Source organism: Amblyraja radiata, chromosome 8, assembly GCF_010909765.2.
Source record: "Amblyraja radiata isolate CabotCenter1 chromosome 8, sAmbRad1.1.pri, whole genome shotgun sequence".
NCBI lineage: Eukaryota > Metazoa > Chordata > Chondrichthyes > Rajiformes > Rajidae > Amblyraja > Amblyraja radiata.
This window is the reverse complement of record NC_045963.1, coordinates 35,068,671-35,093,668: the sequence shown is the minus strand read 5'-3', so window position 1 is coordinate 35,093,668 and position 24,998 is coordinate 35,068,671. Positions and strand designations below refer to the sequence as shown.

Here is a 24,998-nt window from a genome sequence, read left to right as displayed (position 1 = left end):
CAGCATGGAAATAGGCCCTTCGGACCTCAAAGTCCATGCCAACCACCGATCACCCATTCACACTAGTTCTATGCCATCCCACTTTCACATCCGCTGCTTCCACACTATTCACAATTTACAGAGGCCAGTTAACCTCCAAACCTGCACGTCTTTGTGGTGTGGTGCAGAAACCGGAGCACCCAGAGGAAACCCATGTGGTCACAGGGAGAACACGCAAACTCCGCTTGGGTGGCTCCCAAGTCAAGATTGAACCCGTGTCTCTGGTGCTGTAAAGCAGCAGCTGTCCCAGTTGTGCCACTATGGCAATGCTGGGTTAGTGTATTATTACCACACCAATAAGACACTCTGTGACAATATAATCCACTCCTGCACCAGCATGGGCAGCATAGTGATGTATCGATAGTGTCTCTGTCTAAAGCACCAGTAACCGTGGTTCAATCCTGACTATGGGTGCCGTCTGTACTGAGTTTGTATGTTCTCCCTGTGACCGCGTGGGTTTTCTCTGGGTGCTCCGGATTCCTTCCACATTCCAAAGACATGCAGGTTTGTAGGTTAATTGGCTTCTGTAAATTGTCCCTAATGTGTATGTGGAACTAGTGTATGGGTGATTGCTGGTCAGCGTGAACCTGGTATGCCGAAGTGTCTGTTTCCATGCTGCATGTCTAAATAAAAGCATATAGTCGTGAATTAGGTGATAATTTGTGCTGTGACCATTGACCATGACAAGTTTAGCTCACATTAAACCCTTCCAACGTAGATAAGCCTTTCCGTCAATTTGCACTGGTCTTTGAACTTGGGCTCTTGTCACATTCACTGCTTTTAACGTGGATTTAGTGGACTGTTTGTGCAATGTACCTTGAAGCCCAAATCAGTGACACTATTCACAACATTTGCATTATTTATTCCAGCACCTTTGTGTTTTATTCAACATATTTTGTATGTTGTCAAGTTTCCATTAGGTCAGATTAATTTGATGGAAGCAACAGTGGACGAGGTAGACAGATCGTGTGATTCAGATGAAGATTACGAGACCAGCAGTCAGAGCCTACTATCTACACATTATACAATTGGCATTCATCCCAAAAACCAGGGCCCTACCTACCTCCTCATAGGCTCCAAACACGAAAAGGTATGTTTGCAATTATTTACTAAATCTGATGTAATGATTCTGTAAGGACATTTATACTAGTGAGAGGTAACCTTCATTTTAATGCCATCAGATATGATACAGGAATCCGTTATCCTCGAGGTAGTGCCCCAAAAGATTTACTGCTGTTTGACAGTTGTGAAGCAGGAAATATTGCAGTTAGTTTCTGCACAACACGGTGCCACATCTAGCTATGAAGCAAATGCACTGATTGTATGTACCGATGAGGAGGAATTTCTTTAGCCAGAGGGTGGTGAATCTGAGGAATTCATCACCACAGACGGGGGGGCATGGAGGCCAAGTCATTGGGTATTTTTAAAGCGGAGATTGACGTGTTCTTGATTAGTAAGGGTGTCAAAGGTTACTGGGAGAAGGCAGGGGAGGGAAAAATTGATCACCCATGATTGAATGGTGGAGCAGGTTCGATGGGCCGAATGGTCTAATTCTGCTGCTATGTCTTATGATATCGACCCGGGGTAGATCGTCCGGCGCGGGGGAGCTGAGATTCCCCCCCGAAGTTGGAGCTTGATCGCCCCAACAAGGAGGCGCCCCAACAAGGAGGCCTGCCGCCTGCTTCGGGAGTAAGATCGTTCCGTCAACGGAAGGGTAGAGGCCCCACGACCGCTGGGGGACAAAGAAGGGGGAGATTGAACTTTTCTTTCGCCTTCCATCACAGTGCGGAATGGGGAGGAGTCACTGTGGTGGATATTCATGTTTAAATGTATTTTGTGTGTTCTGTTGCTTTTTATTGGTATGACAAATCAAATTCCTCGTATGTTGCAAAACATACTTGGCTAATAAAGTATGATTATGATAGGTTTTAGGGGCTTCATTGAATAATAACTATTGTCCAAGAAAGTGTAAGAACTACCCTGCTCCTCATTGTGCAACTACATGGAAACATTTCCCATAAACCTGAGAGGGCTAACATGACCTCTGTTTAATGTTTCTTCCAAGAAGCATTAATTAGAATTATGACCTGGAATTTGGTCTGTTGCAAAATTATGGCTCTTGCTGTTGGCCTCAAAGAAATCTCACCACAATGATCCAACATACTCAGTAATATAATTGTTTTGCCTTTCCCAATATCAGTGACAGATGAACCTCAGTTTGAAATTACAGCACAAGTGTCCAGCACCAAGGTGATATCACGTAGGCTAAATCACAGAGACAAACCAGGATGAAATGCTCAATTTACCGTAATTAACCATCTAATCACAATGTAAAGATTGGAACACAACAGATGGGATTAAGATAGAAAGTTAAAAATAAACATATAGTGGTTGTCATTATTTTAGGAAGCACTGAAAAATGAAATAATGAACCGCTCCTGCATAGGACTAAATTTTTTAAAAACTTTTCTTCCCATCTGTTGACGGGCCAGATTATTTTGGGTTACAGACCGCATTCGGCCCAGAGGCCGTAGGTTGCCGACCCCTGCTTAGGAGGAACAAGAATCACTTGGAAAATCATTTGCATTTCCTCCTTCATTTCCACGAGTGCACTTCTGAATTTATTGTTAATCTCAAGATATGATGACAGTAAAAGATGACAGCTTCGCAACTGTTAAGTCTGGACAAATCTGTTCATCTCTACACCAGGGTTTGAACCTGGCCTGGGTCAGAAGCAGGCATTTCTCTTGGTCAAAGCCAGTGCCCACAAATGTGAAGGTCTCGACAGTTGACTACTGCTACCATCAGTTAAGATTAAATATTAAAGCAGAACCATTACCCCAAGTTTAAAAATGCACTATTAGCCAGTCCAATAATTATCATTGTTAGCTGGCCTTGGATTAAACTGTTATTTTAATGTGATTTGCTTTTTTTAAAGGACACCTGGTTTTACCAGCTAATTGTGGCTTCAGGTTGCACTGATATAAATGTGGGAACTGAATTTGAACAGCTGATTGGCAACCTATTGAATGCAGATAAAGATTCAAGTAAGTCTAATATTTCAATGTAAATAATTTATATTAGGAACATAATGTCTGAGTGTAGAAACAAAGAACTGCAGATGCTGGTTAATATACAAAAGTACACAAAGTGCTGGAGTAACTAAGCAGGTCAGGCAGCATCTCTGGAGAACATGGATAGGTAACGTTTTGACTCGAGGCCCTTCAATACAACAATACAATACAATATGGTTTTATTCGTCACATTGCACATGAAGTGCAAGTGAAATGAATTTGCCAGCAGCGGTACAATGAGAAAGAACACACAAAAACACTTCTGAGGCTGAGCAGCAGGTACTCCAGAATTTTGTGTCCTTCCATGTCTGAGTGCTGTTTTGAACAAATTGAGGGATATCAACCAGTGTTGTTATAAAGCACCCTGATGTGAGGCATGGGTTTTCACATTTTAATGTGATTTGGGAATCGATTCTTACCAAGACAGACAAAGTTTTATGTGCACATATGCACCACCATGTTGCTTCTTGTTAATCTGAGCAATGACTGAATTTTAACTTTTGAAATTGCAGTAATTTTTACTTGCAATAATTCAATTCCAATGTCATTTTTTTGTGTTTTAACTTTCTTTTCAGGCTCCCAGCTCTGGGCCCACCCGACTCTATGCTACTGTAAAGATGGGATAACATCTCCTCTTACCACACTGCCATCTGCAGCTCTGCAGACTGAAGCACTCAAGCTGTTTAAGGTAACATCCATTTGTCTCCTGAAGAACAATGGTCCATTCAGACCAGTAGAGCTCACTGGCATTTACCCCCAACATGCTACAGCAACTTCAAGATGGGAAGTATTTGAGGATGAAGACAAAAATCCAAATGTTGCCGTTGTCGAGCACATTAATCGTTAGCTTTGTCTCATTCTCTGCCTCTATCTTGATGAGATATTGCTGATAAGATAAGATAACCAACACAAGTGCCACACTACATTCCCTCAGGTTTTAGACGAGGTTCACTACAAATATTGGAAGATATTAAGTATGCTCAACATTCATCATCTTTTTTGGATAGACATGAAAAGCTGGGGTAACTCAGCAGGTCAGGCAGAATCTCTGGAGAAAAGGAATAGGTGACGTTTCGGTTCGAGACCCATCTTCAGACTGAGAGTCATGGGAGAGGGAAACTAGAGGTATGAAAAGGCACAGAACAAATCAGAGCCTGCACTGATAACCCAGGAAAGGTGGAGCCTATGGTTTCGGCCCGAAACGTCGCCTATTTCCTTCGCTCCATAGATGCTGCTGCACCCGCTGAGTTTCCCCAGCAATTTTGTGTACCTTCGATATTCCAGCATCTGCAGTTCCCTTTTGAACAACAAGGTGGAGCCTATAATGGTCCATTGTTCGCTGTGGAAGAGGTGGAAGAGCGGACAAGATCATCTCTGACCCCTCTCACCCTGGCCACAAACTCTTTGAATCACTTCCCTCTGGAAGGCGACTCCGGATTGTCAAAGCTGCCACAGCCAGACATAAAAACAGTTTTTATCCACGAGTAGTTGCTCTACTCAACAGCCAAAAATCTGTAGCCTCCCTTTGATCTGGTATTTTGTTGGTTCACATGTTTGATCAATGGTGTTTTATCATTAATGTTTTATTATTATTAATGTTTAGTGTTTTCTGAGTCATTCGTAACTGTCACTGTATGTCATGTTGTTACTTGTGGGCGGAGCATCAAGGCAAATTCCTTGTATGTGAATACTTGGCCAATAAACTTACTTACTTATAATGAAGGGATACGAACAGTGAAACTAGCAGGATGACTAGGGTGGGAGAGAGATAGAGAACTCTCTTTCTTTCGGCACAGACTTGTAGGGCCGAGATGGCCTGTTTCCGTGCTGTAATTGTTATATGGTTATATGGTTATCTATTCTTTAAAATCCATTCATTTTATAAAATAAGCTTAGCATTCATTGTCTTTTTTCGGATCGGTGGGAGGACGAGAAGGGAGAGGGAACTTATTTTTCATTACTCTTTTTTTCCAATGTTTTCTTTTAAAAATCCTTTATAAAACATTCCCAAACCTCATAAACAAACTCTTAAAGGTTTAATTCTTCAATATATCTCCTGTTACAATCCCCAACTTGAGAAGCATCTTCTTGCTCTTTTGACACTTCTAATTCCAGCTGATAGTATGGATTTTTCTGGCAATCAAGTCCCAGTATTTGGCTACTTTTGTGCTTCTAACCCAAATCCAACAGGAAGTTAATTTAAGATTACACAAATATCCACCTACTGTATTAGTTATCAAATAAAATGCTGTTTTTTTTTTTTTAATCTTCAGACTTCCCAGTTATTCATCAATGTTGCTATTGATGCCCCTGCCATTGACTATCATGTATCACTGGCTCAGAGTGCTTTGCAAGTGTGTCTCACGCACAGAGAGCTTCAGAATGAGATCTACTGCCAATTAATCAAGCAAACGAGAAAGCAGCAAACCCAGAACCACTTTGGAACACTTCAGGTGAGTTGACGAATTTTCCGAAATTTGGAAAGTTGCATTGTTTAGTTACAAGTTGAAGCAAATTGTTGTTCAGATGAGAAATGAGTTCAGTGAACATACCAATCAGTTAAGATTTAGAACTTGAGTAAAACACAAAGTGCTGGAGTAACTCAGTAGCATAGGCAGCATCTCTGGGGGGAATGGGTAGGTAATATTTGGGGTCTGGCCCTTCATCAGACTCAGTCCTGACCCAAAATGTCCCCTATCCATTCCCTCCACCGTTGCTGCCTAAATTGCTGTTACTCCAGCACTTCGTGTTTTGCTCAAGATTCCAGTACCCGCAGTACCTTGTGTCTCCTAGTTTCAGAACTTGCTTTCTCACTAAATCTGTGTGGTACCCCTTCATTCATTACACTTGTCCACCAGCTACATATTGGACTATAACTAATTATATCGATACCTGCAAATAGAAAACATCGGAGGGAAGCGGGAGGGATTCGGAATAGGCTGAGAGCCCAAGCCTTTCGTCCCCCTCTGCCCAGCGTTCTTCTGGCGAATGTCCAGTCCTTGGAAAACAAGCTGGATGATCTCAGGGCGAGGGTCAGATTCCAGCGGGACATAAGGGACTGCAACATCCTCTGCCTGACTGAAACATGGCTGATCTCACTGATTCCGGATCAGGTAATCTGCCCAACCGAGTCCTTCACTGTCCATCGTGCTGATAGAACAGAAGAATCTGGGAAATCCAAGGGTGGAGGAGTCTGCTTCATGACCAATAACAACTGGTGCAACATTGGAAATATCAAGATGCTTTCCCGTTCCTGCTCGCCGGACCTGGAGCACCTGACGATCTCATGCCGCCCATTCTACCTTCCCCGGGAGTTTGGCTCGGTGATCGTCACAGCCGTCTACATTCCACCGCATGCGGACACCGATGTGGCACTATCGGCCCTACACGATGTGCTATGTCGACATCAAAACAAGTACCCGGAAGCGGCTTTGGTGGTGGCTGGAGATTTTAATAAATCGAATCTCAAGAAGGTCATGCCGAACTTCTACCAACACATCACGTGTGCTACCAGGGGGGAGAGAACATTGGACCACTGCTATACGCCGTTCAGGAAGGGCTGCAAGGCCGTTTCACTCCCAGGAAAATGCTGGGAGAGTCTAGAAACGGGGGCCACAGTTTAAGAATAAGGGGTAGGCCATTTAGAACGGAGATGAGGAAAGACTTTCTCAGCCAGAGAATTATGAATCTGTGGAATTCTCTGCCTCCGAAGGCAGTGGAAGCCAATTCTCTGGAGGCTTTCAAGAGAGATATAGATAGAGCTCTAGAAGATAGCAGAGTCAAGGGATATGGCAGGAATGGTGTACTGATTGTGGATGATCAGCCTTGATCACAGTGAATGACGGTGCTGGCTCAAAGGGCCAAATGGTCTGTTCCTGCACCTGTTGTCTATTGTTTATTTCATGAAATATCTTTTGGGGGTTATTTTACTGCTTATGTGTTAGAAAAATTCTAAGCTTCTGTTATGTAAACTACCAGCAGAAAGCTTGTGAATCACTTTCAATTTGTTGAAAATGCGGGAGCTTCAGGGGACGTTGCCCCTTGAACCCCCGCTGGGGGCCTAGCCAGCCTCCTGTACCCCCAGCCAATACCTCCTTTTTTTCTGAATATGATGCTTGGTAACAGTGCCAGTTCAAAACCAATCATCTGCTCTATGTGTGTAGATTAAGTAGCAGCTGTTGTAGGTGTACTGTCTAAAGAATTAAACAACATTGTCACTGTGGAGGGAACTCATGCCAGTTAGAACAGAAGAACATAATAAGTAGAGGCAAGAGCTGGCCATCTGGCCCTTTGTGCAGGGCCCACCATTCAATAAGATCAGGGACACTTTGCTGCACTCACCCCAATCTCCTTGATTCTTTTATTAGCAGGAATGTATCTTGATTTCTCTCTTGAACATACTAATTGACAGAGCCTGCATATCACTCTTGGAAAGAATTCCAAAACATTCAGTTCCCACTAGGTGAAGAAATATTTTCTTCTCTCTATTTTGAATGGCTGATGTTTAGAGACTGATTCCTGGTTCTTGGTATCCTAGCCAGAGGAAGCATCATCTCTGCATTTTGTCCAACCCCAACAGTATTTTAGATGTTTTAAAAGATCATTCCTCATTTCCCTCATCTCCAGTCTCCCTGACATCTCCTCATCGGAAAATCCATTGCTCCCCATCCCAGGAATCAATCTGACAAACCTTCATTGCCATCCCTCTATTGCAATTATAACCTTTCGGGAGGCCAGACCTGTACACAATATTTGAGATGTGGTTTCACTGGGGTCCCATATAATTGCCATACGTGTATTTTAAGCATCCTCCAATAGCAAGATTTTATTACACAAGGCAATGGCTTCAAACCCTGTGCATACAAGCTGCATCTCTTCTAACTTCACAATGAATTGCAATCGTTTGAGCTGTAGAACATCAGGGTTTGGCATCTTGGGGTGCAAGGAAAGAGACAAGATTGTGGATGAGGCTAAATTAGTTGGGGATCAGGGCTAATTAAGTAGGCAACTGATTGAGTTGAGTACCTGGCAGTTCAGCAAATGGCATTTGGTCAAACAGGTGATTTGAGCTTGGGCTCAAATAGACTGGTGATCAGGGGACCTGAGGATATCAGCATGGGGGATGGCTATGTGATGAGAGCCAACACGAAGACTGCCACTTGGAAGTCAATGGATAGCTTGGATTATCCATCAGGAAAGCAAAGAAACGTATTAAATAACTAAGTGGAAACAAGGAACTGCAGACACTGGTTTATAGTACCGTATGTTTCAAGTTCACTCATTCTTCAAGCTCCTGAGAATATTGGCATCTTGCAACTAGCATAGTGAAGATAATTCAGATCCAACATCCTGGTTGTATAATAATTCTGTTTATACAGACAAATTGAAGAATATTCATCGAATACAGTGACCATTTAGCTTGGTTTAAGTAAATTAGATGGAGTCCTGTAGCACGGAAACCGGCCCTTCATCCCAACTTGTCCATGCCAACTAAGATGCCCCATCTACACGTCCCACCTGGTCGCATCTGGGCCATATCCCTTTCAATCCGCGCACCTGTCCATATGTCTTTTATATGTTGTTAGAGTACCTGTTTCAACAACCTCCTCTGGTGGTTCGTTCCATATACCCAGATGAATTTTGATATAATTTCATTGATATATTGCGCAAATGTGTGTGACTCAAAAAGAGTCCTTATTGCATTGTTTCTCAAATTATCCATGTTGATAGTTATATAGTTGTGGAATAATATATATAACCCAATAAGCAAGAACGTGCAGGGTAATCTGGGAAATAGTCACATATATGTGTGTCAAACTAATCTTTGTATCTTTTAGGGATGGCAGTTCTTGGCTTTATGCATTGGCCTTTTTCTTCCTCAACACCCTTTCCTCTGGTTATTCAGAGTTCATCTACAGCAGAATGCAGATCCAAGGTATGCACAGCACGGAAAGGGGGCAATAAATTGCCGCCTGAATAATGATGAGACTAACATGGCTCAAGTTTTTATGCATAGGTGTTACAGCAAGTTCAGGTGAGGGAAGATGTGTAGTTCAATGCAGAAATCCAAATACTATTGTTTCCCTCCATTGTCAGCTGTAAAACCAATGGTCCCCCCTCCTCCCCCCCCCCATTAATAATGTGCTAAACTCATTAAACTAAAGTCAAGCTTGTGCATTTCAGTCTAAATTTCCCGTTAACATGACAGGTGTTTATTTCAGGAAAGCAATCTCTTTAGAAGTGAAAAATAGTAGTGAAATTAACTAAATGTTGCATCCTGTTCCTTCAGCTTTTAATTTATATCAGAGATTTCAATATATATGTCTGAACTTTCCTTTTATTGTTCCGTTGTTTCTTTTTCACTTGTTCCTTCGTCACTTGATTTGACATGGAATTCACAGTCCCATTAACACTTCCATCTCCACTTTCATACTGAGAAATGTTTAATCATTTGATCTGAAGGCAAGTAAATTATATGCCTTATTTACCACTTTCTTCATTTCCAGAGGAACTATGGACTTGCAACCCGAAATCACTCTGTACATCAACGCTCTAAAGGCTCCTGCCATTTACCGTATACTTTCCCCTTATATTTGACCTTACAAATTACATACCTCCTGCTTCTCCAGATTAAATTCCATTTTCCATTTCTCCACCCAACTTTCCAACTGGCAAGCGAGAGAACAAGCTGCAGAGACAGTGGGGGAGGGATGGATATAACAAAGGGAGTATCTATGATAGGATGTCCTTATTATTACAGTACAAGATGCCACATAAAAACAAAGTGTGGAAACCATCAGTTTGTAGTCTTCTACGGTGTGATAATGAGACCATGGATATCTGTTCTTTCAGACATTTGCCAGCAACATCCAGATCAATGATAAAGTAACTGGCTTTACCTATCGAATTGTCAAAGCTCCATTTTGAGTTTTCAATTTATTGTCACATGTACCGAGGTACAGTGAAAAGTTTTTGAGCGTGCTAACCAGTCAGTGGAAAGAAAGTACATGATTACAATCGAGCCATCCACAATGTACAGATTCATGATAAAGGGACTAACGTGAATAATGTTTAGTGCAAGATAAAGTCCAATCAAACATAGTCTGAGGGTCTCTGATGAGGTAGATAATAGTTCAGGCTGCTCTCTCATTGATTGTTCAGTTGCCTGATAATAGGCAATTGTAATTTAAATTTAAATTTTAATTTGGCACTCTTGCCAATATTTATTACTGAACTGTGGATTTTCTACTTTACAACGCCAAGAAAATAGCAAGTAAGATTTTGTTGTACTCCACTCACAAATTGCAGGACTGAAGTTGGAAAGTACGCGATTTACTGCCAACGGTCACTGGAAAGAACTCAGAGAAATGGAAGTCGTGAATCAAAACCTTCTAGAATGGAAATTCTGTCAATACTCTTAAGAAATCCATACCATCATTCATTACCTTTCAGCATTCCCGTTCATTTCATGAATGGCACATATCAGGTGAGCAAGTTACTTGGGTCTTTGATTTTTCATGCATTATCATTGGTGTTAATTGTAATTTGAGTCATAGAAAGAGTCATACAGCATGGAAACAGGCTCTTCAGCCCAACTTGCCCACACCGACCAACATGTCCCATACACCAGTCCCACCTGCCTGCATTTGGCCAATATCACTCTAAACTTGTCTTATCCATGTGCCTGTCTAAATGTTTCTTAAACGTTGTGATGGTACCTGTCTCAACTACCTCCTCTAGCAGCTGGTTCCATACACCTACCACCCTTTATGTGAAAAAGTTACCCCTCAGGTTCCTATTAAATATTTCCCCCCTCTCCTTAAACTCGTGTCCTCTGGTTCTTGATTCCCCAACTCTGGGCACAAGACTGTGCATCTACCCAATCTATTCCTCTCATGATTATGTATACCTCTATATTTACTGGGTCTAAATTGCTCTGTTGCATCCTGCTGCAGGCAGAACAAATGGATGCAATATTATTTCTTACTAAACAGCCGCAGAGCACTGAATGGTTGTAGCTGACTAAAAAAATCTGAATGAATTTTAACCCATCAGCAAGATGATGACATTTGCAACTTGGCTCCATGGGAACTTTGGCCGAGCTTCATCAGAGATACGGAAACACAAGGAACTACAGCTGGTGGTTAATAAAAGAATGACACAAAGTGCTGGAGTGACTCAATGGGTCAGGCAGCATCTTAGGATAACATGAAGGAGGGTCCTGAACCCAAAATGTCACATATCCTTATTCTGCCAGCCTCACTGGGTTACTCCAGCACCTTGTCTTTTTTCCTCATTGGAGATATTTCCTTTGGCCTATCCATCTATCCCCCACCCTTGCTGTAACTTCAAACTAATTTGTTCTCTTCTTCTAAATAATCAAAACTGATTATGGTGAATGTGTGACAATTAGCAGTGGGTATTAAGGTGCGTATTATTCCTTGAACAAAGTTACAGTCAGAACCAAGGCACAGGATCAGATTACGACCACATCAGCATCTGCAACAAAGAACATTCATAATATAATATTAAATGTCAGAAAAACATGAGACATGGGTAATTTTGTTGAAAACATATTTTTATCTACACTTTTAACTTATTGCAAGGTCTGTAAAGGTCTGTAAAACTGTTGTGTTCTGAATGTGCAGGTGGTTGGATTTGATGCATCCACCACAGTGGAAGAATTTCTACACACACTGAACCAAGAAACTGGCATGAGGAAGCCTGTGCAGTCTGGATTCTTTCTTTTCACAGACGATCCCTCAGGAAATGATCAAGAGCACTGTCTCCAAGAAAACGTAAAGGTAATCATTTGGCATAACTGAGGTCTGTTGACGGATGGAGGGCCACAAATCCATACACAAATTACGTGCACAATCTTAGCAATTAAAAAAATGGTGTATTAAAAATACACTGGTATTACAAATCAAATTGATCAGTATCTGGAAGAAATTCCCAAACTGTACCTCACAAATGGTTTGGTCAGGCTGGAGAACGCTCTTTTGAAAAGTCAAAGGTTACAGGGCGAAGGGAGGATAATGGGGTTGCGTGGGAAAATAGATCAGCCCTGATCGAATGGCTTAATTCTGCTCCTGTGTCTGATCAGGATTAATGGGAAAGGTTGGTAAATATATATAAGGAAAAAGCGAGGCAAGGTGAACAGCAGAGGGGATATTTTAAAATCTACCACTAACAAAAATGTTTATTCTGCTTACTTACGATGTTTAACCTGTGCACTTCAAAAAAGCTGTAACTTACAAACTAATTTGTTTTCTCTATCCTCTTCTAATGAAGAGTTTTTGATCTGAAATGTTAACTCCCCACAGAAGCTGCCTAAACTTGCTTAATATTTGCAGCATTTTCAGTGTCTATGTTCTCACCCTTAGAGTATTTGAAATAACCTTGTCTAGCATTTAAATTTTGTTAACAGCTTTGATTGTAAAAAGACATGGATTGAACTATTCTGTCAGTTATCAAAAATAAATATTGCAGTGAAAAAGATAAACAGCCTGAAAATGATTGTGAACCCGGAGTTTTCCTATCTCCCCAAAGCTAGCATCCTTTAACATTTTATGATTTTACATCAAATAATTTCCTTGTTTTTTTTTCTCGCCTTGGGTTTGATTTGAAAGACAAGCTACACGTGTAAAATCCATTGATGTTTTCCAAAGGGTTTGGGCTTACAAAGCTTGCTTCCTAATGTGACAGCAGAAATGTTGGAGTGAAGGGAATACTTTAGTTCATTATTGTCACATGTACAAGGTACAATTAAAACCTTTTTTTGACCTCCCATCTATCTCATTGGAGATAGACACAAAAGGCTGGAGTAACTCAGCGGGACAGTCAGCAAAAATACTATACATGATTGCAATCAAGCCAACCACAGTGTACAGATACAGGATAAAGGGTATAAGGTTTAGTGCAAGGTAAAGCCCAAGTAAAGATAGTCTCCTGAAGAAGGGTCTTGACCTGAAATGTCACCCATTCCTTCTATCCAGAGTTGCTGCCTGTCCCGCTGAGTTACTTCAGCCTTTTGTGTCTATCTCCAATGAGATAGATGGGAGGTCAAAACAACTCTCTGAGAGAACGGTTCAATTGCCTGATAACAGCTGGGAAGAAAGTCAGTTGGGGGCTCTTGGAGGTCGAAAGGCTGCAGGTCTGTCCAGAGTTTGTATGTTCTCCCTGTGATCGTGTGGGTTTTCTCCAGGTGCTCCAGTTTCCTCCCACACTCCAAAGGCATACAGGTTTGTGGGTTAATTGGCTCTGGAAAATTGTGATTTATCCCTAGTGTGTAAGGATAGTGCTAGTGTGCAGGTGATTGCCGGTCAGCGTGGATTTGGTGGGCCGAAGGGCCTATTTCCACGCTGTACCTCAAGTATAACGGTCTCGATGGTTGCGGTAGGCCTCACTGGTCTAGTCCTTGTGGCTGCAGGAGTCGCTATGGGAGACCTTTTGGTCCTGGGACTCAGAGAATCGACTGGGACAGTCGGAAACCTAAGGCAGTCACCTGCCCTTGAATCCCACTTTGGCCTGGGTCCCAGCTTCAGTCCTCTGATTGGAAGTCAGCTATGTCACAGGGCCTCTTGCAATGTCAGTGCAAATGACTTTGGCAGCCATTGCACCCTGCCCATTTATATAAACTTTTTATAAATGAACAATTAATTAATTACTAATTTGTTAACCTTAACTTTATTATGGAAAGAATAAGACAAATTAATTGATGATTATGATAAATAATAATTTTCAAGTAAATTACTTTTCAATTTAGAAAATCATAGGTTGGAATTTTCCATGTTTTATAAATTCCTGCCTATTTTGGCAATTGGAACATTTACTCCAGACTGTTTATAATTTACTTTTTGGAGTTTACAGATTTATGTGTAATGTGCATCACGTGTATGTGTAATGTGTATTACTTTAATGCACTTGGTGTTATAATGTTACCTAGATTTAAGAATTTGCTGAACCAATAAATTCAGGAATACTTCTTGCCTTTCAGATTTGTGATATAATTTGTAAATGGGAGCAAGCCGCCAAGGAACAGCATCCTGGGAAATTTGAAGGTACACGAACTGTCCGACTCACCTATAAAAACAGGTAATGAACCTATTCTTAGTCACGTGTGTGACCAAAAGTATGAAAAATTGTGGAATACATCTCTTCTAATTCTGAAAGCATTAGAGGTATATTGTTTTGTACTGTAAATACTATTCATTTTTTTCCAAAGTTTATCAAGTGAAACTTTTATGTTATGTTGACAATGTTTGTTTAGGATCAGAGGTCAAATTTGACTGGTCACGTGTGTGACATCACACGGAAGCTTTTTTTTCATAACTCAGTTTTATCTTACAAACTTTGTGAATTTTAAAAAGCTAGAATGTTCATATATTTAGCAGGCATGCATTATAGTTCTGTGGGTAGGAAAATAGTAATGAATAAGATTAATCTCTTACAGTAAACTTTTAACGTATTACTTTATGTGATGCCATCTGGTCACGTGTGTAACATTTTGGTTCACTTTCCAAAGAATGGCCCAATAATGAAAGCAGACAGACTAACATTACAAAAAAAAAAAACCACACAGGTGCTGAACACCTCAGCAGTCAGGCAGCATCTCTGGAAAACACGGAGAGGTGACATTTCGGGTGGGGACCCTTCTTCAGACTGATTGTAGTGGGAGTGAGAAACTTGGAAGAGAGGTGGGGATGGCCTGACACTGATTCAGTGACAGAAAAGCCAAATGGCTAATACTTAATTCCATTATTTTGTATTCACAGGCTGTATTTCTCAACACAAGTGCACGGAGAGACAGACAGAGAAAAGCTCTTGCTGATGTATCAAACTAATGATGCAATTGTAAATGGACATTTTCCAGTAAACAAAGAACTTGCATTAGAAATGGCAGCGCTTCTAGCTCAGGTAAGAATATCACAAATCTGTACATCAATTGTAGTTGGATTAATCCATCTCGTGTCAACATTGTAAAATAAAAATCTACATTGGCAAAGTGGAGGAGCAAATATTTAGCTCCAAAAAAATTATACTTAAACTAACTTTCTTTTTATGGGCCTTCCTTCCCTGTTTGTGTGAGGTTTTTGATGAGTTATTGAATTTTGAATATGGACACAAGCTGCTGGAGTAAGTCAGTGGGTCAGGCAGCATCTCTGGAGAAAAAGGATGGGTGACTCAGTACCGCTGAGCTACTCCAACACTTTTGTGTATCTCTGTTATTAACCAGCATCAGCAGTTCCTTTCTACCCAGCTATTGACCCTCTTCAGGCAACTTCATTCATAAATCTCTAATGACCAGCTATCACAAAAAGCTTCCCAAGACTACAAATTATAATGTTTTCTCATAGAAGTTTAACATTGTTCAGCCTGTAAAACCACAGTTAGACGATGTTTCCATACAAATGGGCAAGAAAAGATCTGTGGCCGCATACAGAACTTGCAAATTAAAAACATAGAAACATAGAAAATAGTTGCAGGAGGAGGCCATTCGGCCCTTCGAGCCAGCACCGCCATTCATTGTGATCATGGCTGATCCTTCCAAATCAATAACCCGTGCCTGCCTTCTCCCCATATCCCTTGATTCCACTAGCCCCGAGAGCTCCATCTAACTCTCTCTTAAATCCATCCAGTGACTTGGCCTCCATTGCCCTCTGTGGCAGGGAATTCCACAAATTCACAACTCTGGGTGAAAACGTTTTTTCTTACCTCAGTCTTAAATGGCTTCCCCTTTACTGCAAGACTGTGGCCCCTGGTTCTGGACTCGCCCAACATTGGGAACATTTTTCCTGTATCTAGCTTGTCCAGTCCTTTTATAATTTTATATGTTTCTATAAGACCCCCCCCTCATTCTTCTAAACTCTAAACATGTTGGGGTTATGCAACCAGCAGCTCCTCAAAGCATTACAATTACACAATTAATTTTGTAATCCTAAAGAATGAATGTTAAGAAACTATTTAATCTTAAGAAACTGGCGTGCTTAAATGAAAATTTTTCCAGCAAGCATCAGTTGGTTGCAATGCACTTAATAATTTTCGCTTTATTTCTTGACTTCTTAAATATATATATATGTTGTACTGATAATATACAGCATGTGTACAAAGGGAGAAAAACACAATGTGCTGGATGAATTTTGTGGTTCAGACACTATCTGTGGAGAGAATGGATGAGCAATGTCTCGGGTCAGGACTCTTCTTGTACAATAGGAGCATGTCTTTCTCTACATTCATTGGACCATGAAGTCAATACATTCTGGTATAATATACCATTCATGCTTCCTCCTTAAATAATCCATCCATTTAGTACTTGATTGGCTGTTACACAGAGCCCAGCCCAGTAGTGTATAGAGGCAGCAGTGCCTTCAATCATGGCCCTTGCCCAACAAGCTCTGGAGAGTAAACTGGAGGAGGCACTAGAATATCATCTATCACATTCATTGTTTAACCCACTTCAGAGGGAGGATTGCATTGTCCACTGTAGTAACTGTTCAGATTGCCATGTTTTGATGAAATTGGCTGTTTGGCTTACAGTACCACTGCCAATCAATTAAATTTCCCCAAAAAAGACACAAAGTACTGGAGTAACTCAGCGGCTCAGGCACCATCTCTGGAGAACATGGAATGAATGAATGAATGAATGAATGAATGAATGAATGAATGAATGAATGAATGAATCTCTTTATTGTCATTGCACATGGTACAACAAAATTTAAAAGTCAATCCCACGGTGCGATTCACAAGAGCAATTTTAAATATATAAGAAAAGGTAAAAATATATACATATTAAAAAAAATTACAGATAAATAACAATAGCAGCTGAGGTAGAACCATTCAGTTGAATGTGAGTGTTATTTCTTATTTTGCATTGTTAAGTTCACGTATGGCTATCGGGTAGAAGCTGTCTCTGAGTCTGTTTGTGCGAGTTTTGAAAGACCTGTACCGTCTGCCAGAGGGCAGCAGGTGGAACAGGTTGTGTCCAGGGTGGGAAGGGTCCTTCAGGATGTTGGCTGCCCAGCCAAGGCAGCGAGAGCTGAAGATGTCCTTCAGGGAAGGCAGTGGGCAGCCAGTGATTTTTTGTGCGGTGTTGATGACCCTTTGAAGGGCTCTCCTGTCCGCTGCAGAGCAGCTGGTATACCATGTGGTTATACAGTACGCCAGCACACTCGCGATGGAGCAGCGGTAGAAAGGTGATGTTTTGGGTCAGGACCCTTCTTCAGACTTCTAGCAAGTCTGAAGAAGGAGCCCCAGCCCAAAATGTCACCTAGCAAATTTCAAGAAAGGTCCCAATCCTGAAACGTCACCTATCAGTCTGAAGAAGGGGCCTGACCAGAAATGTCGCCCATCGGTCTAAAGAAGGGTCCTGACCCAAAATGTCACCATTGAGTCTGAAGAATGGTCCCAACCTGAAATGGTCCATGTTGTCCAGAGATGCTGCCTGACTGCAGTGTTATTCCAGCACTTTGTCTTTTTTTGTAAAACTAGCATCTGCGGTTCCTTGTATCCAACAAAATGACCCAGTTGTGGATCTTATTTGCAATTGCAACTTTTAGCGACAAGATTATTTAACAAATTAAAACGGTACGGTGGAGAAATCTGGCACTTCCTCCTGATCCTTGAAGGGCTGGGTGGACGAATCCTGCTCCTATTTCTTTGGTTCTTATGAACCACATTTTAATCTGAATGAACGAATAACAGCAAAATAATTACAAGCTGCATTATTTTTAGGTGGATTTTGGAGACTTTGAACGACCATTCTCGTCTCCAGCTGGTCATATCTCCACGCAATTGAAATCAAACCAAGCTCTGAAGCAAGTAATAGAGAAATTTTATCCAAAAAGGTACAAACAAGGCTGTACAGATGATCAGCTCAAGTAAGTATGGAACCATTCAGGGCAAATACTGAAGTGCCAAGCTAGGCAATTTCTACTGTGTAGGAAGAAACACAAAATGCTGGAGTAACTCAGCGGGACATGATGCATCTCTGGAGAGAAGGAATGGGTGACATTTCGGGTCAAAGAAGGGTCTCAACCCAAAATGTCATCCATTCCTTCTATCCAGAGATGCTGCCTGTCTCACTGCAGCATTCTGTGTCTATTTTAAGCAATTTCTACTGTTCATTTCAGGGTGTATTCCAATAGTTAATGCAACTACAGGTCCACCACCGATTTTCCGGCATCCCTGGTTGCAGAGCCTTTCTGGATTAACCGTATTGCTGGGCCAACAGAGGTCACGGCCTCCGAGAGGAATCTAACGGTACCGGAATAGGCCGCCGGGGAGTCAAGATAATGGCCCCGAAATCGGCTATGGGAACGGATCTGTCAGCTCCGGCCAGTCTGGAGACCCGGCCGCAGGGTGCCACCAATCGGCGCCAAGTCCAGCTTAGGTCGAGACCGGCCGCCTCATCTGGCCTAAGCACCACATTTTCATGGGGGACTTCTGGGGGGGATTTCAAATGCACTCTCGTAATTTTGTTCAGATTAAAGGAGTTGCTGGTCACCAATTGCCGGAAAATCTGTGGTGGACCTGAATCATTTTTTGAGTGTGCAATTATATTATTTTACTAATTTTGAATGCTCAATTAAAATCAAGACTTTTGCAGGTAACATTGCAAAACAAATATTGTACAAAATATAGTTTGAGTATACACATGCAGTGGAAGGTGCTATTTTTCATTAGTTGTGTTTATTGCAGACAATTACATCAGCGACTTTCTACGAAATGGATGGCTCTACGAGGTCGTATCACTGCTGACTGTGTACGCATTTACTTTGCTGTAACTAAGAAATGGCCTTTCTTTGGAGGAAAGCTATTTGCTTCAAAGGTATTATTTTGTTTACTTCCTTGCAGCTTTGATTCTTCTGGTGAATTTCCTTCTGACCTTCTGCTATCTTAGAGGATACATATAAGTGGTGTAATGGTTGTGGTCCAGACTGCACAGAAATGATGAAGGTTGGTTGAGTTTCTGCCAGCGTTTCCCCACAGAAGCACAGATGCGTTCTTGCATGGAAGTTGTCTCACTGCCGCTCACTGCTATTTCCTTTAACTGTCCTTCAACACTGGATGCTAGTGGAGTCCCCATCACACAAACTACCTCAGTGTAACTGGGTGGCAGGATCATCAGGGGGAAGGAAGTTGGCTAAATGTGAGCAAATAGGTCACAGGGAAAATAAGTGAGGCATGGAACTGATGTGGAAGTCTGTGAGCAGACATAGGCTCATTGGGCCAAATAGCTTCCTATGTTGTGAAGCTATGTAAAAGGAATGAGTTTCTGCTGGGGTAAAGTATGAGGAAATGTGGAAACAAGGAACTGGAGATGCTCATTTACACAAAATCTCACAAAGTGCTGGAGTAACTCAATTGGTCAGGCAGCATCTCTGGAGAACATGGATAGGTGGTGTTTCAGATTCAGACCCTTCTTCAGACTGAGGAGGGGTAAAATAATCATAGGAGGTATGGATAAAGGTAAAGCAATGCTGAATATATTCATGACCTAGTACTTAGGTGATGATTCAACACAATACACTGTTATCGTGGCTCATTATGTTCTGTCAAAGGCAAGCTGCCATCAATCATGCCTGATCTTCAAAAAGACAATGTAATAACAAAGAACTGCGGGAGAACTATGCTGGTTCATACCAAAGATAGACACAAAATACCGGAGTAACTCAGCATGTCAGGCAGTATCTCTGGGGAAAATGGATAGATGATGTTTCAGTCTGAAAAAGGGTCAAGACCTATCCATATTCCCCAGGAATGCTGCGTGGCCTGCTGAGTTACTCCGGCATTTTGTGTCTATCTTTGGTATGAACCAGCATCCGCAGTTCCTTGTTATTATATTGTCTTTGTTGAAGCATCACTTAAGTACTAGGTCATGAATATATTCAGCATTGCTTTACCTTTATCCATACCTCCTATGATTAAGGAGCAGGGGAGATATCAGTAGCCTACAAACTTACTAGTTCCCTATTTGAGATACACACTCGTCAGGAAATGCTAAACATCAAAAGGTTTATGTGCAAATATAGTGAAGGTGGAATCATTGCCACTGAAACATACTCGTAGATGGCCACAGACCAGTACTTAAGAACCATGAGAACAATCTCTTACAATCCTCCCTTTTAACTTTGGGAGATATGAATTATTATAGAAACATTGGCCCATGAATTACGTGACTACATTTTAGTGGCACATTTTATTGTTAATTTTCCTTTAAATGGGATGGTATGAAAATATTGAATTTTCTTAATATCTTAACAATTTTCTTAATATCTTAATTCAAACATATCTTACCAATTGTAAAATGCCAATGAGAATTAAAAGATGATTGGCATGAGGGGAATCAAATTATTATTCAAAAGAATCAATTGATTGCAAATTTATTTTTATCAACATTTTCTAACTGTAAATATATATTATACTGTCGCTTGAATTTTATTTATGTTATGCAGCCTATCATTCCACCACTATCTGATCCTGCACCTGTGTGGTTGGCTGTGAATGAGAATGGCATTAGTATACTGGAATACAACTCGATGGTAAGCCTGATCATCTTTACATATAACGATTACTAATTTGTCACTACTTAAACAGGCAGAATGATGCTATTCAACCAACTTGCATTAAGGTAGTAGATTTTAGAAATGTTCTCCATACACATGACATACATGTTTAAGAAGTATCTGGACTATAATTGAGGCAAGGAAAGTTATGGGCCTAATGCAAGTAAATAGGATTAGTGTTGTTGTCTGCTGGTATGGGTACCTGGATATGGTGGGCCAAAAGGCCTGTTTCGGTGTTGTATGATTCTGAATCTCTAACATGTGGCAGAGATTATGAGGAACTAGCAGTAAGGGCAAAGATTTTCAGGGTTGATGAGAGTTTGCACAGAAGAGAAAAGTTGACGATGGACGTAGATGGAATTTGAAGAGAGACAATAGGTTCCAGTATTGGGTCTGCAAGATGGCCAGTTGGTGACATCAGGGGAAAAGGCAGCACAAGGGATAAGGACGAGGGTTGTACTTGCAATTAATCTGGCGTTTGGCATGAGGGCTAGCACAGCGAGAATAGGATCTATGATGCAATGGGAAAGTTCAAAGACATGGGGAGGGAGGGTTTCAGCGAACATAAAGGAAAATATAACAGAAAATCTGCCGGCAAGGAGATAGACATATTGGTCTCTGTGGTCCTTCACCAGGTGTGCATGATTGTCTTTATACATTGCCAAAGCAGGCCTCACTCTCCAATTAAAGTAGTTTAGAATGTGCATACAAATTTTACATCACTACATGTCCAATGGGTTCCACGTGTGCGGATATCACATGCAGAGTAGACCTTGATCTTGACCATGGAAATATGTTAACCGTGATCAGATTTTAGATAAAATTAATTCACGTAGCACATTTTAAAAAAAACCAACCCACAATACCTAGAAGAATTTAGACCCCATAAACCTCAGCATCTACTGTAAAAAATCCAAACAGTAAATATTATAAGTAATTCAATAGCTCAGGAAGTGTTGAGGAACGTTCTGCAAAACCACAATGTAACTTAAAGTGTTGCTGTTCACTGCTTCTCTAAAAGGACTAAACCACGCTTTCAAAGTAAGATAAAACAAATTATATATCATTTAGCAATGACCTGATTTGCTGTCAATTAATTTGCTATCACTAAAATTTGAAGCTCATTCATTACAATCAACATTTAGAAATGTAACTTCTTTAAAATGAATCACGAACTCCAAATTATATATTTCAGGCTGAGCATGGTTCATAAAGGAAGTTGGAACCACTGCAAAACATTCCATTCAACCCCTTAGTTTCCAGCCATAATATCTTTGCAGCATCCCTCTCCAGTATTGTCAGGTCATTGAACATGGACAGGTGACATCTTGGATCGAGACCATTAATGTCTCGACCAGAAACGTCACTTGTCTATGTTCACCAGAAATGCTGGCTGACCTGCTGAATTAATCCAGCACTTTGTGTCCCTCTGTCCGTGCTGCTGCCAGCCTTCCCCTGGTGGGACAACTCCTACCTTCTCATCCCTTCCCCTTCCCCCCATGATTCATCCCTCTGCAGGTAGGTTTTCTGTGGGAAATTGCAAAGCAGTAGATCAGGTCAGAGATACTTACTCCAGGCTTTCAAAACAAGAACACTGCAACCTCCTCCTTGCCCATAGTTTAGGATAGGCCCTTGAACATATATGAGAATGGTAATTGTCATTTCTTTTTTCAGACAAATGCAACATCAAAGATGAAAAAGGACTTATCTAATTGTTACATTCATTGCATCTTTTTCTTTCCACAGCGCTTGATAACAACGTATATATACAAGAATATCATGACCTTTGGTGGCTGTGGTGATGACTTTATGCTTATAGTTGGAAAGCCAGCAGAAGGTGCCTGTACAAAAGACAAACCATTGCAAAAGCTCCTGTTTGCCTTGTCAAAACCAAAGGTTTGTGTATTAAATTTTCACGCCAACTGTGCAGGAACCCACTGATGTTTGTGCCCAACTAATGTGCTGTAGTAATAAATCGGTCATCCATCTTATATTTTTGAAAAACATATGAATCTATCCAAACAATTGACATTTATTCAGCACCATTAACTTGACAAATAAAACCCAAAGTATTTGACAGGGTACGAGGATTACCCATGGGTAGCCCTTGCTACCCCTATTTGAGGTGAAATATCAAAGCTATGGCCAAGAAAGCACACCATTGGGCAAAAGGTATAGAAGTGTGAAACGCACAGCTCCAGATTCAGGTACACTTTCTTCCCAGCTGCTATCAGGCAACTGAACCATCCTACCACAACTAGAGAGCAGTCCTGAACTACTATATCATTCGAGACCCATCTGCTTTCCATCATTTTGATGATTGAGAATTGACTGATTTGATAGTAAATTGCAGAAGCAATGAACTGCAGAGGTTGGTTAATACAGAAAAGGACACAAAGTCTGAAGAAGAGTCTCGACCCAAAACGCCACCGATCCATGTTCTCCAGAGATGCTGCCTGACCTGCTGAGTTACTCCAGCACTTTTTGGCCTTTCAGTAGTAAGTTACTGGCTTGAACTTTCCACATCCTCCACTGGGGTCTCCAGCACAACATCCATACATCTCAGGGTGGATAGGGCGGTTACCGAATCAGTCATCTTCTCCATATTTAGACACACATTGAATGTCATAATGTGAGACAGACACGTGATACACAAGGTCAGTACAGTGGCGTGACTGGCAGAGCTGCTGCTTCATAGCACCAGAGACACAGGTTCAATCCAGATCTCAGATGCTGTCTGTGTGAAGTTTGCATCCTCGCTCTGTGACACCGTTGGTTTCCTCTGGCTGCACCAGTTTTTCCCCCAACATGCCAAACATGTACAGGCTTGTAGGTTAGTTGGACACCATGCATTTGCCCCTAGTACGTAGGAAGTGGTTGCGACATGAAACTCGTAAGGTGATCAATGGTCACATGGACTCCATGGGCCGAAGGGCCTGTTTCAATGCTGTATTTTTTATACTAAACTAAACAAAACAATTTTCCCCACATTGTAGCACACTAACTGTTCCCGAGATTTTTTTTTAAATCCACTATTTGCAATAGGTAGGCACATGTGCACAGGGACATATTAAACGGATTGTTAGGATGTTTGTTATTCTTAATTAGCACTCGGGACTGCAGCAAAAATAATACAGCCATATATTTATCACTTGTTCATAGCAATAGTTATATTAGAAATAAAGGCAGACAAAGACACAAAGTGCTGTAATTCAGTGGATCAGCAGATGGAGAACATGGATAGGCGACGCTCGGGATGGGAACCTCCGTCAGACCCCATGTGTTCTCCTTCAAACATGTTCTCTGGAGATCCTGTGACCCACTGAGTTACTCCATCATTGTGTGTCTTTTTTTTTTAAAGTCAAGCATCTGCAGTTCTTTGTATCCACACTCAGAGAAATAAAGGCAGTTTGCTTTGGTGCTAACACTTGGAATGTTATAGCTGGACAGTATTATTCATTGAGAAAGTAAATGTTGTCATTAACTTAGACTCATCAATTTTAATCTTTATTTTTACAGATCCTAGAAATGGCTTTGCTCATAGTCAGTTACATCAATAGTTTCCAATCCCAGAAAGGGATTGTTCACCACATGTTGCTTCCATCTTCGCTTTCTGCCCAGACGGCAGGGCAAAAATTAAAGGACATGGGAAGTCAATCGTTACTTTCACACGCCAGGCCAACCAAAGGACCAACTTTGTTATAATGATGATAGTAATGAACCTATTGATATTATCTGTACAAAAGTATACTAAAATGCATCTTTAGCTGCATAGAAAAAACGTTTTAAAGGGTTTTTTTGCACAAAATGTAGCTGCATGTAAAGATTTAATTAACAACATTAAGGCCTTCAGTATACAAGCATTTGAACAACAAAGCAATATTCTATTAAAAAAGGCTTTTGCCCACATGGATAGATGGCAACCTATTCAAGTGTCCAGCTGTGCACATGACCACTGAGCAACAGTTACATTCACTGTTAAAATAATTAAGGGATTGCTCAACATTAACAGTTATTAAGTGTTATTAAGATTAAAATTGATATTATTTATTATAGTTTTTTAATAGATATATCAAATGACATTTGGTGTTTTTTGGTGGTCAAGTTATTTAAACCAAAAGTAACAGTTTCTGTGTTGTCAAATAACCACTTTCTATCTTTTTTACAGATTTATTTTTATCTTATGACCATTCAAATAATATTTTAAAGTGTTTGCATTTTCATCTCTAGCCATAAAGTATATCTTTGTTTAATAATAAGCAAAAAATTGAATTAGACAATAGGTGCAGAAGTAGGTCATTCGGCCCTTCGAGCCAGC

General features: G+C 40.9%; 1 protein-coding gene across 2 annotated transcripts in view; it reads left to right on the top strand.

The window, feature by feature from the left end:
• Window positions 1-24,759, top strand: part of plekhh2 (pleckstrin homology, MyTH4 and FERM domain containing H2) — an 85,614-nt gene extending 60,855 nt beyond the window's left edge. For both annotated transcript variants that reach the window (XM_033025545.1, XM_033025546.1), the window contains exons 17-30: window positions 950-1,129; window positions 2,978-3,086; window positions 3,689-3,801; window positions 5,387-5,566; window positions 8,951-9,048; window positions 10,422-10,599; window positions 11,762-11,917; window positions 14,113-14,210; window positions 14,891-15,032; window positions 17,847-17,992; window positions 18,813-18,942; window positions 20,570-20,656; window positions 22,427-22,576; window positions 24,200-24,759. In XM_033025545.1, the coding sequence (XP_032881436.1) occupies window positions 950-1,129; window positions 2,978-3,086; window positions 3,689-3,801; window positions 5,387-5,566; window positions 8,951-9,048; window positions 10,422-10,599; window positions 11,762-11,917; window positions 14,113-14,210; window positions 14,891-15,032; window positions 17,847-17,992; window positions 18,813-18,942; window positions 20,570-20,656; window positions 22,427-22,576; window positions 24,200-24,385 (1,953 nt within the window). In that variant the 3' untranslated portion in view covers window positions 24,386-24,759. The remainder of the gene's footprint in view (window positions 1-949; window positions 1,130-2,977; window positions 3,087-3,688; window positions 3,802-5,386; window positions 5,567-8,950; window positions 9,049-10,421; window positions 10,600-11,761; window positions 11,918-14,112; window positions 14,211-14,890; window positions 15,033-17,846; window positions 17,993-18,812; window positions 18,943-20,569; window positions 20,657-22,426; window positions 22,577-24,199) is intronic.
• The last annotated feature ends 239 nt before the right edge of the window (window positions 24,760-24,998 follow it).